This window comes from Gadus macrocephalus, chromosome 18 (genome assembly GCF_031168955.1).
Source record: "Gadus macrocephalus chromosome 18, ASM3116895v1".
NCBI lineage: Eukaryota > Metazoa > Chordata > Actinopteri > Gadiformes > Gadidae > Gadus > Gadus macrocephalus.
Window position 1 is genome coordinate 8,773,365 of NC_082399.1, and position 12,215 is coordinate 8,785,579.

General features: G+C 42.5%; 2 protein-coding genes and 1 non-coding gene across 3 annotated transcripts; 1 reads left to right on the plus strand and 2 right to left on the minus strand.

Annotated features, from left to right (window-relative positions):
* Positions 1–84: 84 nt before the first annotated feature.
* Positions 85–190, minus strand: LOC132447116 (U6 spliceosomal RNA). Its single transcript, XR_009523047.1, has one exon. It is a non-coding gene; the product is annotated as a U6 spliceosomal RNA (small nuclear RNA).
* A 4,748-nt stretch (positions 191–4,938) lies between these two features.
* LOC132446211 (large ribosomal subunit protein uL6-like) lies at positions 4,939–5,697 on the plus strand. Its single transcript, XM_060036375.1, has one exon. It carries the CDS (start codon positions 4,981–4,983, stop codon positions 5,557–5,559), a length of 579 nt encoding a protein of 192 aa, XP_059892358.1. The 5' UTR covers positions 4,939–4,980; the 3' UTR covers positions 5,560–5,697.
* Positions 5,698–9,012: 3,315 nt separating this feature from the next.
* LOC132446212 (large ribosomal subunit protein uL6-like) lies at positions 9,013–9,382 on the minus strand. The gene has a single exon (XM_060036376.1). It carries the CDS (start codon positions 9,322–9,324, stop codon positions 9,028–9,030), a length of 297 nt encoding a protein of 98 aa, XP_059892359.1. The 5' UTR covers positions 9,325–9,382; the 3' UTR covers positions 9,013–9,027.
* Positions 9,383–12,215: the final 2,833 nt, after the last annotated feature.

Genomic DNA, 12,215 nt, shown 5'->3' on the forward strand with positions numbered 1-12,215 from the left:
TGTAGCGGCACACTCCGCCACTAGGGGTCGCTGTTTCGCCCAAAACTAAATATTAAATAATAAGTTACGATATGAAATAAAACTTAAAAGATAGAACGCTTCACGAATTTGCGTGTCATCCTTGCGCAGGGGCCATGCTAATCTTCTCTGTATCGTTCCAATTTTAGTATATGTGATACCGAAGTAACACAAATACTGCCTGATCCTGGGTTAGTGATATACGTCCGCTCAGACACCGAAGGGTCTGTGTTGGTGTGGAGCAACAAAAGACCCAGACAGACTAACGCTGCATTACTCGGCCGTAGCCGACCCACGCACCGCTCCACTACGTGGTGTGAGGAGAGTGGACGTTATGGGTATGGTTGTTGAGACTATTCTGGAAAGCCACCGCGCGAGGCACTCTGGGTAGGACATGACGGGACTCTGGGCTGTGGGATTGGTAGAGGCAGACAAAAGACAAGCCTATGGCTGCGTCACATGACCCCCTCGCCAGCCCCCCCCCCCTCTGCATTCCTCCCCCCTCCCTCTGGCTGCTATAGACCCAGAAGAGAACAGTGTTGGTTTAACGCTAATGTGTGGGGCCGTCTGGGGATCAACCCCCCCTCCCCCTCCTGCTTGCTGCTTCCTGGTGCCGCGGCTGCCGTCCCCTGGAGGACTGTTCCTCTCAACAGGCAGCGCAGCCCACAGCTCCAACCTGGTGTTGGTGGAAGAGGTGGCGCTGGTCTAGGGTTAAGAAGGAACGATTCAAACTCCATAGATCACAACCTGTTTAGGGATACAGTGAGTCTAGCCCTGAATACAAGTCAGAACACTCGCCAAACAAGAACACATAGTTATAGATTGACTAATACTGTGATCTAATTCTACACATGATAAAAATCAAATGTATAAAAACATAAAATACATAATTGGATCAATTTGATTACTGAGCAGTATTGGCCAGAAGAGAGGTCCCATGCTGACCCCTAACATTAGCTTTTTGATTGAAATGTTTTTACATTTTAAGAGTGATATTCAAAAAGCTACCGCTAGGTGTCAGCATGCGACCTATTATGGCTCTGAGCTGGTTAGCAGCAGGTTTGATATTCGCCGGATATTCGGTTTTGCAATCGGATTGATCAACACAATTGCAATTCGTTACGGGTGTAGTTTGTTGAGTACAGTGTAGGACACTGTATTGACTAAAATATCTGACATTTAGTTTTTGCTATCGACACCTGTGCGAAAGCAGCACTTGTATCTACGTTCCGGCTGATTTTATCTACGTTCTGTTTTAGGGAGCGTCTACAATTGTTCTCATTCTGTTGCTGTAGTAGGCTACTTGCCAACGGTGGGCGGCTACTTGCTGCAGGTAACATTTTGCTTATATCTTGCATGATGGCAAAACAAATAGTTAAAAATATTCAAATAAAATAAATCAAAACAATTAGTGATGGGAATTAAAATGCAAATATAAAAATAAATTCATCTTTGGAACAGATAATGATAGAAATGATTTTTTTTGTGCGTGTTTCTGGCCTCTTTAAAATGGAATTCTGAAGAATACTAGGGATAGGTTCATTAAAAACGTTGGAAACCTACACCACAAACCTGCAATTAGAGCTGTATCAAGACTTAAACAGCAAATCCAATTCGAAGAGATAATAATGACATACTATCTCGTAATAATGATAGTATTTCGTAATTATGGAGATAATTAACTCGTCATTAAGAGACAGAGCTATTTTTACTCCTGTGAATGCTATGAGCTTCCGTAAAAAAGGTATTAAATTCAACTTTAGAATTTCTGTATAAACACTGACCAAGCGTCTTCTCAATGAGTTCCAATATTACACACAGATACAATAGTCTCATTCAAAGATTAACAAAGGTACTGCTATGACAGTATCCAATAGAAGGTCTTGCCTTAGCTATGACCATCTTTCTCCTCGAATTGGATAGATTTTTGGTGAATATTACAAACTTAATTGCATCCTTATTCGCTATAATGCTAAATATCAGCAAATAATGACCTGCAGTAAAAGCCCACAATTTGCGAATACTACAGCAATCAGAATGACAAAATGTCTTTGTAATGATTTTTGGTGAATATTTCAAGCTATTAATTGCATTCAGTTTTACTATTAGTCAACATATCAGCAAAATGTAGAAAGTATAAGCGCACCATTGGCAACTACTACGGGAATCGGAACATGTATATTTGTTGATTTGTGGTGATTTCTTTCCTGAGACAATTCCATGGTAACGTGTATGCCATCAGTCTGTGGGGTGTACTTTGTAGACGGTCCCTAAAACAGATAGCAGCCGTGAAGTTTGGTCGATACGGTGTCCTATACTGTCCTCAACATACGTACAGACACCCGTGATGAAGTTAAATTCTGTTGATCAATCCGATTGCGGGCTAAATGAAAACCGAACGTCGTTGTGCTCTACACTTGTGTTTCACTTGTTTCACTTGCTCCCCCGCCCTGGCAGAAAAACCACTCCTGTCTGATTGGTCTGTTTCATTTACTGGGCCAAAACCACGCATGGTTTGATTGGACTGTTTCATTTGCGTCCTGAGACGTGATTGGCTGCCGGCGGGGAGCGCAAGTTATCATAAGCTCCTCCAGCCGAAAAATGTCCACTACTTTGAAAGTTTTCAACCGTCACTAGTGTTCTACCAAACACCATTAAAATGCGATCAGACGACTCGGTTATATGCTATAGACCATAGAGTGTGTGTGGTTTAAAGGCTGGGGCGAATTTCGAATTATAAATAGTGTAAAACTTGTTGTTGAAAGTACGGAGTACACGCTTCCCATTGAAACGTATTGCGCGGCGGTTAGCATTCACAACGAGTGCTGTTAAATCCTGAAAAATGCATTAAAATGTGAGAGGACGGCTCGGTTATATGCTATAGACCCTAGTGTGTATGTGGTATAAATGCTGGGACGAATTTCGAATTATAAATATGTTAAACTTAATGTTGAAATTACGGAGAGTGGCGATTCCCATTGAAACTGGTGGCGCGGCGGTTAGCATTCACAACGAGTGCTCTTAAATCGTGAAAAATGCATTAAAATGTGAGAGGACGACTCGGTTATATGCTATAGATCCTAGTGTGTATGTGCTATAAATGCTGGGACGAATTTCGAATTATAAATATGTTAAACTTAATGTTGAAATTACGGAGAGTGGCGATTCCCATTGAAACTGGTGGCGCGGCGGTTAGCATTCACAACGAGTGCTCTTAAATGTTGAAAAATGCATTAAAATGTGAGAGGACGGCTCGGTTATATGCTATAGACCCTAGTGTGTATGTGGTATAAATGCTATTGCAATAACGGACACGGGTTGAATCAGACGAACGCTTGTTTATAAAGGCACCGGTCCCTCGACATGGGCGTTTCCACCCGTGTCCCGACCTGACCCTGTGCGTTCCGTTGCGTTCCGATCGTTCCGATTTCGGCCTCTGCTCAAAGCCTACGGTGCGTTCCAATTTCGACCCCGAACCGTCGGTTCGACCGGTTGGACCGGACGAATTCTCGGTCCGAGTTGCCCGCGGGGCCCGGGACCGGCCCGAGGAGCGGCGGCCGAAAGGGGGCGCCAAAGCGGTCCGTCCCGCGGCTGTGCCGCGGGCCGAACCCCGACAGTGAAGAACGGTTACCTTCCTCCTACACCACAAACCTGCAATTAGAGCTGTATCAAGGCTTAAACAGCAATTCGAAGAGATAATAATGACATACTCTCGTAATAATGAGATAGTATTTCGTAATTATGAGATAATTATCTCGTCATTATTAAATAGAGCTATTTTTACTCCTGTGAATGCTATGAGCTTCCATAAAAAGGTATTAAATTCAACTTTAGAATTTCTGTATAAACCCTGACCAAGCGTCTTCTCAATGAGTTCCAATATTACACACAGATACAATAGTCTCATTCAAAGATTAACAAAGGTACTGCTATGACAGTATCCAATAGAAGGTCTTGCCTTAGCTATGACCATCTTTCTCCTCGAATTGGATAGATTTTTGGTGAATATTACAAACTTAATTGCATCCTTATTCGCTATAATGCTAAATATCAGCAAATAATGACCTGCAGTAAAAGCCCACAATTTGCGACTACTACAGCAATCAGAATGACAAAATGTCTTTGTAATGATTTTTGGTGAATATTTCAAGCTATTAATTGCATTGTTTTACTATTATTCAACATATCAGCAAAATGTAGAAAGTATAAGCGCACCATTGGCAACTACTACGGGAATCGGAACATGTTGATTTGTGGTGATTTCTTTCCTGTGACAATTCCATGGTAATAATAATAATAATAATACATTTAATTTAGAGGCGCCTTTCAAAACACCCAAGGTCACCTAATGTGTATGCCATCAGTCTGTGGGGTGTACTTTGTAGACGGTCCCTAAAACAGATAGCAGCCGTGAAGTTTGGTTGATACGGTGTCCTATACTGTCAACATACGTACACAGACACCCGTGATGAAGTTCAATTCTGTTGATCAATCCGATTGCGGGCTAAATGAAAACCGAACATCGAACCCGCTTCTGGCTCTGAGCGATGGACTGATCCCGTATCAACTGAACCTTGTGAAGACAAGATGCATACTGTGGCGAGCAGCGCGGGAAGGACGAGACGGGAGCCCAGGTTTAAATGGCGGCGCAACTCTCGTGCCTCAGTACACCGCACGACCCCGAGAGCTGCCTTTATTCAAACACACACATAACAGAGAACACGGCACACCTGACCGACGGTCATACGACTCCGGGTAACGGTTGCCGACAACACTACACACAATAAACACACAAACAATAAAGACCCCAAACCCGTTAACCCCACTTAACCTAATAACATAAACAAGTTATCTAAAGACAATAAAACCCCTTTTCCCCAAACATTATGATTACCCTATTACCCAGACGATTACCCAGAGGGGGTAGGAGTCGCCACACACTTTCCTCCACCACCGGCGAGAATGAAGACCATTCTCAGTAACCAGACTGTCGACATTCCCGACAATGTCGAGATTAAGCTGAAGGGCCGGACGGTCATCGTCAAAGGACCCCGGGGCACACTCCGCAGGGAGTTCAACCACATCAACCTGGAGCTCAGCCTCCTAGGAAAGAAGAACAAGAAGCTTCGTGCGGATAAATGGTGGGGAAACGGAAAGGAGTTGGCCACGGTCCGCAACATCTGCAGTCACGTCCAGAACATGGTCAAGGGTGTCACAATGGGCTTCAGGTACAAGATGCGCTCTGTGTACGCCCATTTCCCCATCAACGTGGTCATCCAGGAGGGAGGCGTGTTGGTCGAGATCAGGAACTTCCTGGGAGAGAAGTACATCCGCCGTGTTCGCATGAGAGCTGGTGTGGGATGTGCTCTGTCGACGGCCCAGAAGGACGAGTTGGTGCTGGAGGGCAATGATGTGGAGCTTGTGTCCAACTCAGCGGCTCTGATTCAACAGGCCACCACAGTCAAACATAAGGATATCAGAAAGTTCTTGGATGGTATTTATGTTTCTGAGAAAGGAACAGTATTGGAACGTCAGGATTGAAGGCAGAAACAACTAGAGCTGCCTTGATCCAGCAGGCCACCACCGTCAAGAAGGAGGACATCAGGAAGTTTCTGGACGGAATCTACGTCAGCGAAAAGACAACGGTGGTCGCACAAGAGAATAATTAAATCTGTTCCTTGACAAATAAAACCCCTTTTCCCCAAACATTATGATTACCCTATTACCCAGACTCCCCGGGGGTAGGAGTCTCCACAATACTTTTATTTTACGATCCATTTTAAACTTGGTCATTTGTCTTATATGATCGTCAACATAGTAATCTATGCAATTTATGTGACTGCTACTGAAATAAGCTGATTTAAAGAATTTCTCTAAAGTTTGGATGTTGAGATTTCAGTTGTATCATCAGACTAAAGAGTAGGCCTACCATAATATTACCTGTTTCTTTTATAACACTCAAGACATTTTCTAATGCGCCACTTAAAAGAGATAGATATTTTATATCTATATACCCCCTTGGCTTATCAAGGGGGTGCATATAAGGAACACACAAGTGAACCGTAGTAACCTACTCACCGAATACTGATGAAAATCTTCCCCTCTGTCGTCTTGCCTCGTTCTGGGTTACTGCGTTGGTCGCCTGCAACAATGTTCAACATATTTTATCGGTCCAATAAGTGTGTTTGCTACTGCAAACACATCTAGGCTACCGTTCTTTTTAAGCATACTTATACTTTCAGCTACAGAAACTATTCAACTATGAAAACGTCCAGCTCTTTGACCGCATGATGGCTACCTCTCTGCGTATTTCAATTTTTTTTTTTTTTTACAATGTCGGCTGAGTCAATGGGCGGACGCCGTCGACTTCTCTGACATCGTAACGTTAACCTTCGTTCAAACTATTTAACAAATAACACACTTGTATCCTAAATAATCGGAAAACCTAATTTCGATTACCTTTATACTTTTTTCAGAATCACAGTTTACGTTCCGTATCGGCTTCGTTTCAGTTGGTCTCAGTGATTAGCTGAGGTCAGAACATGGAGGACGTGCAGGCGGCGCTGCCAGATTGGGCGGTTTTTACGAGTCCTGGCTGCAGCACGCAGAGGCTGAACTTCTAAACGTCTCGTCTGACTCCGCCTGCCCAATATATCAGTAAAATCACTAATATCAGCACTACAACAGCACGACCTCGAGTGCGATCTTTGCCGCGCGATTTGAAGCCACTGCAGTCTGCCATTGCAATATATCAGTAAAATCACTAATATCAGCACTACAACAGCACGACCTCGAGTGCGATCTTTGCCGCGCGATTTGAAGCCATTGCATTGGGCGTGGTTTCCTTGGGGATTTGAATATTTTCTAAATATTTAGCTTTACACTTGGCGACACATTTAGAGTTAACATTTAGATTTAATATTTAGATTTATAGATAGCATTTAGATTTATAGATGGCATTTAGATTTAGATTTAACATTTAGAGATAAATTTAACATTTATATTTATATTTAACATTTAGATTTAGATATAACATTTATATTTAGATACAAAATTTATATATAATTTCTAACATGGATTTTGTACATTTCAGCATATTGTTGACAATTGCATGTAACGTTTTGTTTTACCTGAATTTTCCTCTCAAATGTGAGGAAAATGCGCTAAATGTGAGGAAAGTGAGCTAAATGTATCAGCTAAAAGTTTTAGCTGATGGCACCCCATAGAAAGAAAGGGAATTCAATTAACATAACACACACAAGAACATACACACACCACACGCATATGCAACAAACATTAATAGACACCCACACAGCCACACACACACACACACACACACACACACACACACCTGGCAGAAGTCAGCATTTTTCTCTCAGTGAGGGTTAATACTCTCTTCTAGTCCCTCTCTTCAAATCCCCATCATTTACAGCAGACATATGTGAGTCACGGTAGAACTGGGTCAGGGGAGAAGTCAATAAAAAATCCATTAGGCTACATTGTATACATTCATGGCATCTTGCACCGCGCCTGCCGGGTTTTAGTTTTCAATCCAGAGTGACCGTCTGAAGCCATTTTAATCAAAAGTGGCAAATCCGAATTAGATCAGGGATTGGGAAACGTAAATCCTCGATACATTTATTGCGCATATGTTCTTTTAACAGTGATTATATTCAGCTGTGACGGCGCAGAATAGGATATTACCTTACATGCCAATAGATCCCTTTTATTACTTTTAACTTGTGTTTAGTCTCTTAGTGCCATTGTAACCTGACAATATCTCAAAAATATTCACGTACATTCCTTTGCAATTGCCCCTGCACATTTTGTTTGAGACATTGGTTTGTTCACAGCATTATTACTTATTCTGTAAACAAAGTATTGTTTTAAAGTATTGATTTGTGGTGATTTCTTTCCTGTGACAATTCCATGGTAATGTGTATGCCATCAGTCTGTGGGGTGTACTTTGTAGACGGTCCCTAAAACAGATAGCAGCCGTGAAGTTTGGTTGATACGGTGTCCTATACTGTCAACATACGTACACAGACACCCGTGATGAAGTTCAATTCTGTTGATCAATCCGATTGCGGGCTAAATGAAAACCGAACATCGAACCCGCTTCTGGCTCTGAGCGATGGACTGATCCCGTATCAACTGAACCTTGTGAAGACAAGATGCATACTGTGGCGAGCAGCGCGGGAAGGACGAGACGGGAGCCCAGGTTTAAATGGCGGCGCAACTCTCGTGCCTCAGTACACCGCACGACCCCGAGAGCTGCCTTTATTCAAACACACACATAACAGAGAACACGGCACACCTGACCGACGGTCATACGACTCCGGGTAACGGTTGCCGACAACACTACACACAATAAACACACAAACAATAAAGACCCCAAACCCGTTAACCCCACTTAACCTAATAACATAAACAAGTTATCTAAAGACAATAAAACCCCTTTTCCCCAAACATTATGATTACCCTATTACCCAGACGATTACCCAGAGGGGGTAGGAGTCGCCACACACTTTCCTCCACCACCGGCGAGAATGAAGACCATTCTCAGTAACCAGACTGTCGACATTCCCGACAATGTCGAGATTAAGCTGAAGGGCCGGACGGTCATCGTCAAAGGACCCCGGGGCAGCTACTTTGTAGCTGAAAGTATAAGTATGCTTAAAAAGAACGGTAGCCTAGATGTGTTTGCAGTAGCAAACACACTTATTGGACCGATAAAATATGTTGAACATTGTTGCAGGCGACCAACGCAGTAACCCAGAACGAGGCAAGACGACAGAGGGGAAGATTTTCATCAGTATTCGGTGAGTAGGTTACTACGGTTCACTTGTGTGTTCCTTATATGCACCCCCTTGATAAGCCAAGGGGGTATATAGATATAAAATATCTATCTCTTTTAAGTGGCGCATTAGAAAATGTCTTGAGTGTTATAAAAGAAACAGGTAATATTATGGTAGGCCTACTCTTTAGTCTGATGATACAACTGAAATCTCAACATCCAAACTTTCTGATATCCTTATTTTTGACTGTGGTGGCCTGTTGAATCAGAGCCGCTGAGTTGGACACAAGCTCCACATCATTGCCCTCCAGCACCAACTCGTCCTTCTGGGCCGTCGACAGAGCACATCCCACACCAGCTCTCATGCGAACACGGCGGATGTACTTCTCTCCCAGGAAGTTCCTGATCTCGACCAACGCGCCTCCCTCCTGGATGTCCACGTTGATGGGGAAATGGGCGTACACAGAGCGCATCTTGTACCTGAAGCCCATTGTGACACCCTTGACCATGTTCTGGACGTGACTGCAGATGTTGCGGACCGTGGCCAACTCCTTTCCGTTCAGAAAGTTCTTGGATGGTATTTATGTTTCTGAGAAAGGAACAGTATTGGAACGTCAGGATTGAAGGCAGAAACAACTAGAGCTGCCTTGATCCAGCAGGCCACCACCGTCAAGAAGAAGGACATCAGGAAGTTTCTGGACGGAATCTACGTCAGCGAAAAAGACAACGGTGGTCGCACAAGAGAATAATTAAATCTGTTCCTTGACAAATAAAACCCCTTTTCCCCACACATTATGATTACCCTATTACCCAGACTCCCCGGGGGTAGGAGTCGCCACAATACTTTTATTTTACGATCCATTTTAAACTTGGTCATTTGTCTTACATGATCGTCAACATAGTAATCTATGCAATTTATGTGACTGCTACTGAAATAAGCTGATTTAAAGAATTTCTCTAAAGTTTGGATGTTGAGATTTCAGTTGTATCATCAGACTAAAGAGTAGGCCTACCATAATATTACCTGTTTCTTTTATAACACTCAAGACATTTTCTAATGCGCCACTTAAAAGAGATAGATATTTTATATCTATATACCCCCTTGGCTTATCAAGGGGGTGCATATAAGGAACACACAAGTGAACCGTAGTAACCTACTCACCGAATACTGATAAATCTTCCCCTCTGTCGTCTTGCCTCGTTCTGGGTTACTGCGTTGGTCGCCTGCAACAATGTTCAACATATTTTATCGGTCCAATAAGTGTGTTTGCTACTGCAAACACATCTAGGCTACCGTTCTTTTTAAGCATACTTATACTTTCAGCTACAGAAACTATTCAACTATGAAAACGTCCAGCTCTTTGACCGCATGATGGCTACCTCTCTGCGTATTTCAACTCTTTCAACTTTTTAAACTATTAGGCTTTTTCGGCCTTTTTTTTTTTTTACAATGTCGGCTGAGTCAATGGAGGGACGCCGTCGACTTCTCTGACATCGTAACGTTAACCGTCGTTCAAACTATTTAACAAATAACACACTTGTATCCTAAATAATCGGAAAACCTAATTTCGATTACCTTTATACTTTTTTCAGAATCACAGTTTACGTTCCGTATCGGCTTCGTTTCAGTTGGTCTCAGTGATTAGCTGAGGTCAGAACATGGAGGACGTGCAGGCGGCGCTGCCAGATTGGGCGGTTTTTACGAGTCCTGGCTGCAGCACGCAGAGGCTCAACTTCTAAACGTCTCGTCTGACTCAGCCTGCCCAATATATCAGTAAAATCACTAATATCAGCACGACCTCGAGTGCGATCTTTGCCGCGCGATTTGAAGCCATTGCAGTGGGCGTGGTTTCCTTGGGGATTTGAATATTTTCTAAATATTTAGCTTTACACTTGGCGACACATTTAGAGTTAATATTTAGATTTATAGATAGCATTTAGATTTATAGATAGCATTTAGATTTAGATTTAACATTTAGAGATAAATTTAACATTTATATTTATATTTAACATTTAGATTTAGATATAACATTTATATTTAGATACAAAATGTATATATAATTTCTAACATGGATTTTGTACATTTCAGCATATTGTTGACAATTGCATGCAACGTTTTGTTTTACCTGAATTTTCCTCTCAAATGTGAGGAAAATGCGCTAAATGTGAGGAAAGTGAGCTAAATGTATCAGCTAAAAGTTTTAGCTGATGGCACCCCATAGAAAGAAAGGGAATTCAATTAACATAACACACACAAGAACATACACACACCACACGCATATGCAACAAACATTAATAGACACCCACACAGCCACAAACACACACACACACACACACACACACACACACACACCTGGCAGAAGTCAGCATTTTTCTCTCAGTGAGGGTTAATACTCTCTTCTAGTCCCTCTCTTCAAATCCCCATCATTTACAGCAGACATATGTGAGTCACGGTAGAACTGGGTCAGGGGAGAAGTCAATAAAAAATCCATTAGGCTACATTGTATACATTTATGGCATCTTGCACCGCGCCTGCCGGGTTTTAGTTTTCAATCCAGAGTGACCGTCTGAAGCCATTTTAATCAAAAGTGGCAAATCCGAATTAGATCAGGGATTGGGAAACGCAAATCCTCGATACATTTATTGCGTATATGTTCTTTTAACAGTGATTATATTCAGCTGTGACGGCGCAGAATAGGATACCTTACATGCCAATAGATCCCTTTTTATTACTTTTAACTTGTGTTTAGTCTCTTAGTGCCATTGTAACCTGACAATATCTCAAAAATATTCACGTACATTCCTTTGCAATTGCCCCTGCACATTTTGTTTGAGACATTGGTTTGTTCACAGCATTATTACTTATTCTGTAAACAAAGTATTGTTTTAAAGTATGTTATATTTCATCACATATATTGCATCCCTTCTGAATAATATCAGCAAACAATGCTATATTATGTGTAGACAGAGGAACGGTTCTTTCTCCTTTGCATCTGCATGCGGGCGTCTCTGCCTTGCTCTCTCCCTCATTCTGAAAGATAGGATAACATGATGGGGGGAAAGAAGGATGACGAGGATGAGGTTCTCTGTTCTAATTTAGTCGTCTCGTATCCAGTTCCCACTATCACCTCCACCGCAGGGCAGCGTGTATCACCACACACAAGCGTGTGTGTGAGTGTGTGTGTGTGTGTGTGTGTGTGTGTGTGCTTGCGTGTGCTTGCGTGCATGGACAGTAGCTCTGTTTTATCCTGTGGATTTGATTTAGTGCACGTGCATGCAAGTGTGTAGCTATGTATTGGCATGTGTGCTAGGCGGATATCTGTGTACTCCAGGATGTGCTTTAGTGTGTGTGTGAATGTGCAGTGTGGGTGTCTGTGGGTGAGTGTGTGTGCTCTCGTGT